The sequence below is a fragment of the Eptesicus fuscus genome, chromosome 5, assembly GCF_027574615.1.
Source record: "Eptesicus fuscus isolate TK198812 chromosome 5, DD_ASM_mEF_20220401, whole genome shotgun sequence".
NCBI classification, from domain to species: Eukaryota; Metazoa; Chordata; class Mammalia; order Chiroptera; family Vespertilionidae; genus Eptesicus; species Eptesicus fuscus.
Window position 1 is genome coordinate 74,873,846 of NC_072477.1, and position 7,723 is coordinate 74,881,568.

At 39.0% G+C, this 7,723-nt stretch overlaps 1 protein-coding gene across 3 annotated transcripts; it reads left to right on the top strand.

Moving 5' to 3' along the window:
- The first annotated feature begins 1,952 nt into the window (after positions 1-1,952).
- On the top strand, positions 1,953-7,317 carry LOC129147047 (angiogenin-like). 3 transcript variants are annotated; one of them, XM_054715583.1, is made up of 2 exons: positions 1,953-2,012; positions 6,695-7,317. In XM_054715583.1, the coding sequence occupies exon 2, from the start codon at positions 6,712-6,714 to the stop codon at positions 7,165-7,167; it is 456 nt and encodes a 151-aa protein (XP_054571558.1). In that variant the 5' UTR covers positions 1,953-2,012; positions 6,695-6,711; the 3' UTR covers positions 7,168-7,317. The 3 variants fall into 3 exon arrangements, with proteins under 3 accessions (XP_054571558.1, XP_054571557.1, XP_054571559.1); XM_054715582.1 differs by having other exon boundaries at positions 1,964-2,031; XM_054715584.1 differs by lacking the exon at positions 1,953-2,012 and adding an exon at positions 2,360-2,499.
- The last annotated feature ends 406 nt before the right edge of the window (positions 7,318-7,723 follow it).

Here is a 7,723-nt window from a genome sequence, read left to right on the forward strand (position 1 = left end):
AAAAGTTAGACAAGAGGAGGACCGTGGGAATTTAGGAGAAAGCAAGTAAAATTACACACCTGAGAAAAGGGTGGCATTGGTGTGCTCAGGGAAGAGCATATCTTGAGGATTAATCTGTTTTCTGTAGAAGGGAATTTTAGGGGAGGTCTCCATTAGAATATTCATCAGCTTTTAGGCACGTATTTTAACATGCTTATGTATCAAATGAGCATATAGTGGGGTTTGGGATCATTCTCTTGTCATCTTTAGCCCTATCTTGGAATTGTCGGCTCTAATTGTTTTTTTTTTTTTGTTTGTTTTTTTTTTGCTATTTATTCCCCTGACCTCATTCTTTCTTGGGTTTGGCACTAATGGCACCACTGGGTCTCTGTTACCTATCTCCCTGACTAGGGTGATTTTAGCTACTCACTCTCTGGTTCATTAGGTATCCTTCCATAACCAAGGACACCTGCTCCTAAGTGTCCTTGGTTAGGGAAGATAGAGTCAAATGTTTTTTTTTTTCCTTTATTGATCCATTTATCTAACAAATATTTTTTTTATTTCTTTATTGATTAAGGTATTACATATGTGTCCTTATCCCTCCATTACCCTCCCATCCCTCAGAGTCTAATGTTTTATGAGCTGGCTTTGATTGCTTGGCCCTTTGTATAAATATTTTGTCTCTATTTTCCTTATTCTACTTGCCAGGGAACTTCCCTAGTTTTTTATTACCCTGCCTCATCCACTTTTCTTCCTCCTTAAGTCCTCAGGCCCTTCCGGTTACCAAACCTGTTTCTAAGATAGGCTCTAGAGCAACTGCCCAAGCATGTGTAACCCACTGGCAGCTGTTTAAAGAGTTAATCTCTCCTAGGAGAGAGTGCTTTGGAACAGGGACCAATGCCTCCAAAGTGAAGGCATATCCTGGGTTTTTAGGATTTATCAGTAAGCTAGAAGCAGAGCTTTCCTGGGACCCTTGGAAGCCTTCCTACTCTGCCTGCCTTGTTTGGTAACCATGACCAAACCCAGTTGTGCTGGTGAGCCCTGAGAGAAGCCTAGAGAATCTGCATGGTTGGGGTCCCAAAAGTGGTATCCAAGAATGCATTTTTAGACCATGAGGGATAATAAAAAGAATTTTGGGCCTAGGTGTCAGTCACTGTTGTAGAAACTAAGACTATAGAGATGATAAGACAATTATTCTTTATTAAAGGGGTTCTATCCAATGGAGAGACAATGAGATCAATTAACCGTCTCAGGAGTGATGCTTATCAGGGGAGATAATCAGTTTGCAGCTGTGCTACAAGGAACAGAATATTGGGGGCTCCTGGTTAGTCTCTTGTGGACAGCTGAGGATGAAGTAAGGAGAAGCCCAGGAAATATGGCAAAGATATTTCTGAGGCTTAATAGCTGGGAGGCTGAGGTCAAATAAGTGGGTACTAACAGCTGTCACATAACCTTCTCTACAAGTGCTTTCCTGGTTCTGTGAAATCTATGAATAACCTACTTATTGGCATGGTTTCCTTTCATGAAACCAAATTATGTTCATAAATAGACAGTGCAGGGGAACAGCCTTCTGCTGTTGGCGTTCTACAAAGGCAGTTCTTGGAGTTGGCCCATAGATCAGAAACAGCGTCTTCTGGATCCAGATCATGTATGTGAACAATGAAACCTTGGTCCTGTCATGGGCAAGAGTAAGAACCACGAACATTAGAAAAAGGGCAGCTTTGGAACAAAGCACCTTGCTTATCAACATCAAACATTGCCTCTTAAAACAACTCCTTAACCCACTCCAATGGGTAAATATTTGATCTAGTCATTCCCAAGAAAAAGGTGAATTTTCTTGTTTGCCAAGGGCAAGGTCTTTGGTTTCCTTATCTCTGCCAGGATTAGGGTTCTTTGGAACTAGTTTCCCCACCCAGTTCATTTGATCGCTATATAATCAGAACCAGAGGGATCCAGTGCACACAGCTGGAACCCATCTCCAGGAACAAAGAGGTGGAAACCATCTTCAGTTGGAGCCACTCTTCTTGATTCTTGTAAGATTCTCACCCCTGGGTAAGCTATTGCTGTATTTTTTTAATATATACATACTATTTCTAGGCATTTAGCTATTTCAATGGAACAATTCCCCTCCACCCCCCTTTAAAGCCTATGGGCCCAACTTATGAACTAAGAAAAAATGAACCAGATTCTAAAGTTTAAAATGAAAGCAGATTTCTTTTGGGATTGTCTATATGTGTGGATGAAGGGAGATTAGTGAGACTTGAACAGGTGAAGGGTTACAAGGGATTCCTGAATTGTGATAAAATCCCCAAAGACCTGGGGAAGCCATTTGCTGAAGGGCATCTGGATGCCCCAGGGAACAGGCATTAAATGTGGCAGAACAGGAAAGAAACTAAAAGAATGCTTTTAGCCCTTTTCTTCTAACCTTCTCGACTAATTTAATTTTTTTTTTTTTTTACTTATAAAAAGTTTTGATTGTTCTTTAAGAGCCAAGTGGAACATATCCAAGATCAAAAGAAGGTATACTGCCAGGCTGCAGGGAAGAAGAAGGAAAAGAGATAAAGGAAGGAGTATGCATTGGGTGTTATGCTTTCTGCTTTGAGGGATATTGTCCTAGAATACATAAAAGTGTGAAGCTACATGTATGGAAATTAAAACCATAGTTACTTATCATAAACTGTAAGTTAAGTACCTGGTGTGTAAGAGTTAGATGAATCTCTTAAATACAAAACATTGCCTGTGGAGAGAGGAAGAGAATATTAATTCTTGTGAAGATTAAAGCATGGGTTTGAGACAGATGATAGTTAGTCTGAAGAACAATGAAGACATGTTTCATTGACAAAAAGCTGACTGACACTTATGTGCTGGAATATGGAAGGTTATGTGTGAGTGAGTTTAATGACCAGATGTGAGGCTCTAAGCCCTTGGCCTAGGCAGATTCACTTCAGTAGCACAAATAATCTGTCTCATACTTGTTTTCTCCCAAATTGATTGTACCTCTTTTGGGGAAATTTAAGATTGAATATTTGAGTGAGAAAGTTGTGAGTGGGTGAGTAGATATTCGATACTGGTGGCCATGGTGTGTACCGGCTGGGCTTTGGTTTCTGGATGTCTTAGGGATTCAAAATTACAATAAGCCTGAGCAAAATTTAGCTAAATTCTTACAGAATTAATGTGCAAACTCTGAAAGCTAGAAACAAATATTTTCCTTTACCTCTCCAGACTTGGATGGGAGGCCTTCAACCTCCAGCCAGCAAGTGGCTTTGTAGGATATGAAGCCTCTGTGTGGCATCAGTCCAGGGCCTTCATTAAAGGTGGTCTGTGGGCTTGGCTTACACGCTGAGCCTTATGAAATTATACATTTCAGTAAAATTGGATCACAGGCCTTCTTATCATCTTTTTTTTTTTCTTCACAAAGTGCCTTATGCTATCTACCTACTAAACTTATAAAACCTTGTCTCTGTAATTCCACTAGGCTTTTGCTAGTAAAACTGGAAAAGATTCTCTTGTGCTTAGTGAGAACCATAGAATTTCAGACTTTAGAGTTAGCAACTCTCTCATTTTATAGATAAACAAACTTAAGCCTGAAGAGGAAAATTAAGTCAAGCACTAAAAATAAAAAATAAAAAATATTGAGGGTCTACTGTGAGGCAGGCACTGAGATTTAAGGTGAGTAATATGGGCTCTGCCCTCCTGTAGAGTGTACACCAGTAGGAGACACTGACATGGAGACAGGTGATTGGATGAAAGGTTGGAAATGGCAGCCCTGGAAATTGGCAATAGGTATATCTTTGTTTTGCGATATCCTTGTGGGCAGATCCTGAGTTATGTGACTTTTGCTTTGAAACTTGTATCTAATGGGGTGTCCTTGGTCTTTATTATTTAAGCATAGAGTGTTTAGACAGAAACTCCAGACAGGCCCAGCAGCTCAGACCCCCTTCTTTGAACAACAATATCCCCACAACCTGTACAGCACTGCCACCTCCTACAAGGACCTCTGCTTTCCACTATAGCATGGAAGATATTGGCAACATTTCTACCCACCACTGCCACCTAATGACGCTTTTGGCTACTACAGCTCTAGCTCTACTTGCTGATTTTGAATTCTGGGTTTCTGCCACAGGGCAGAGAGGTGTTGACTTTGTGAATCTAAGGTCCTGTGAGTCTGGGGAGCCTGAGATTCTATAATTGCCTTCGACTTAGAAGGCAATATTTGTCTATTAAAGAGCAAGAAACTTAAATGAATCCACATCAGTAAACCTTTGATGAGGTCTTCCACAAAACTAGAAAAAGAAAACACACCCAGAAGACTAAAAAGCACAGTGTAAATGTAAAGAGCTTGGCAAATGGGGAGCCTGGCAGGCCAGCAGCTGTGTTGAAGCAGTGGCCATGTATGAATACTTGTTATTCTTTTAGGGCTGGCTCTTCTGTCTTCAGTCATGAACCACTTTTTTGCTCAAGTTCCAAGAACATGCTTTCACTTGATTCTATTACAAATTGTAATTAGTGTTCCTAATGGCAACTTTTTCAGCTGCTATTTATTTCAGTAATGTGGAATGACCAAAATTTTTCCTAGTGTATAATTTGGTGTTCTTCAACAGTATGACGAATTTGTGTATCGTTATTATGAAACAGACAAGATGTATCAATGCCAAATGATGATGAGAAAGAGTGTTCACTTTGGTCTCTCTCTCACATGCCTTCCCAGGAAACCATCAGAACCCTGGATTTACTGGTCTTTCTAGATTTACAGTCATTCTCCAAGGGCTGTTTAGTAATAATACAGGCTTAATGCTAGAACCTGTGGCATCTTTAAGGATATAAAAATATTTGACATAAAAATGTTTATTGATGTACATATAAGAACAGTTCAAAATAAAGATTACTATTTAATTTAATGTCTATGAAAATATACCATTTGTTTTCTTTTAATTTAGGATTTATATGAATTACATCACACTTGAGACTAACTTGAAGGTCAAATTTTTCTTCCATTGTAAGAATATCTTATTATGTGTGATGGTTGCTAATAAATCATAGCCAATCATAAAGTAAGTGAGTTGCTGATTCACAAACAATTTGAAAGCAAAATTATAAAAAACAGTTTCAAATTTATAGTGAAAAGTCATTTTTATTATTGAATGTGGAAACACTGACATTTATTTGATACAATGTGGGGGAAGATATGATGGTTTTTAAAGGCTCTGAATGTTTCTTAAATTTTTCTCCAAAGAACAAAAAATATTGTCAGGAACTACCAAATATTTTTCTGGAAACACCAAATATTTTTCAACTCTCAAACCTTCACATTTCTTAACACATAAAGTTCTTAAAGTTAATATGAAATTTGTTTTCTATTTTGTTATAATCTATACTTGTTTAATCACATTTTTAATAGCTATCATTGACATAAAATTTTATTCCAGAAGAAAGCATTCTATTTACTGGATAGGTATGTTTGAATGTGTGTGACACACTGCCCCAGGGAAGTGTGAGTCCCACAGTTTAGACAGAAAACTCTTGAGAGATGATGGCAGAAATCTCCTTCTCTCTCTTATTCTTCTTTTGTGGAAGATGTTACAAAATCATTATAGCAAATACTAAGGATTTTGGCTTCACGAAAGTTCTGAAGAGGTTTTCTTTGGTGTTCTTTTATCTGATCACAGAGTAACATCATTTACTATTGTGTAACAGTGTATGTACATTTATGGGAAAACTAGAAAATATTCTCTGAGAATAATCCACCTTGTTCTTAAGAATAAGCTTGAATTCTGCTTCCTCCAGTCTTCTGTAAAAGTTGACCCAGACCCACTTCCAATCATTGTGCAAATTCTTCCATGCTCTTCTCTGTTTTTTTTCTAAGTAGTATATAATAATTCCACCTTTAACCACAAACCAAGTAATTCTTAGGGAATTGGGTCTGTCTCTCTTCGCGTCAGGGCAAAACTGCTCTCAACTGCTCTTCTTATAGCCAGCTGATTTATTGACTTAAATACTTAGAATCTTGTCTTTAACAAACCTCTGACTGACCCTTCCCTGGGCTCAGAAGACCCTCTTTGCCCTGGCCAGTGTGGCTCAGTTGGTTGAGCATCATCCCACACTCCAAAACGTTGCCAGTTTGATACCTGGTCAGGGCATATACCCAGGTTGTGGGTTTATTTGGTTTGGGTGCATACAGGAGGCAACCAATAGATGTTTCAGTCTCACATCAATGTTTCTCTCTCTCTCTCCTCCCCCACCCTTCCTTTCTCTCTAAAATAAATTAAACATATATATTTTTAAAGTCCATCTTCTTCATAGGCCTCCTATCTTACTGTTTCATCTCAGTGAACTGGACCTCCTATTCCTACCCCATGGATGCCTTGTACCCAGAAGAGCTTATGTAATGTTTGTTATTCAATTAAGTAATAAATGGATTAGAGTGTGAATGGATATTTTAATGCTATGACTAATAGAAAAATAATTACTCAGAGTCATAAGGGATATGAAAGAATGGTTTGGGCAGGAATTTGTGTTCAGAACACTTAGATTGATTTTCCAAAAGAATGGATTGACAAGAAATGTGAGATTAATGAGGAAGAGAAAAGATATAATTTAGGTGACTGAGGATACTGGACTCATGATGCCCTGTCACTAGTCCAGCAGGTCCCTGTCCTTTTATTCTCATTTGCCCTTTTAGCCTAATTTGTTCTACCATACCTTTTGCCCTTGGCAGGAGCCTTGTTGGAAGAGATGATGATGGGCCTGTGTCCCCTGTTGTTGATCTTCATGCTGGGGTCCTGTCTGACCCAACCAAACCAGGCTCCAGATAACCCGAGGTACACACACTTCCTGGACCAGCACTCTGATCCCAATCCACATCGCCGGGATGACAGATACTGTTACGACACGATGAGAGAACGAAACATGACATCACCCTGCAAAGACATCAACACCTTTATTCATGGCACCAGAAACAACATCAAGGCTGTCTGTGAAGATAAGAATGGAGAGCCTTATGGGACAAATTTCATAATAAGCAAGGCTCCTTTCCAGGTCACTATTTGCAAGCACCATGGAGGGTCCAGCCGGCCTCCCTGCGAGTACAGAGCCACAGCAGGTTTCAGATACATAGTTATTTCCTGTGAACATGGCTGGCCTGTCCACTTGGCGAAGACCGTTGTCAAATCAAAATCAGCAGGCCACTAGCCCAGAGTTGGCTCTGCTCTCTATTCCTGGCATTTCCCCTACACACTCTAGAACAGGGGTGGCCGCATTCATTGCCAGGGGCCCAGAAAATGAGCTGCCTGGATCTTTTGTTTTCTGTTTTACAATATGTAATAAATAAAAATGTCTCTGAAATCAGTAAGAATCAAAGTCTTCTCATCAGTTCTTGGCCTATTGATTTTTCCCCACTTTCTCTACTCAACAGCTCGCAGAGAGAATGGCATGTAATACAAATGCCTTTTTCCCTATTAGTTACTTCATTCTCAGTCATTAGGGAGGTAGATTTTCCGTTTTTGTGAGTGTAAGGATGTTAAATTCATCTTATAGCAGAGCTGGGAAATTCCAGGGCACATGGCTGCTAAGCAGAATTTTGAGAAGCAAATTATTTTTGCTGTCAAATAAGTCAATATTACTTTTACAAATGTTAAACTTTAAGTAGTGTTTAGAACGAAATACCAGCAGATTAAATTTTACCTCTCTCTTAAGTTATCGCATTTTTAAAAATATATATATTTTATTGATTTTATACATATGGAAG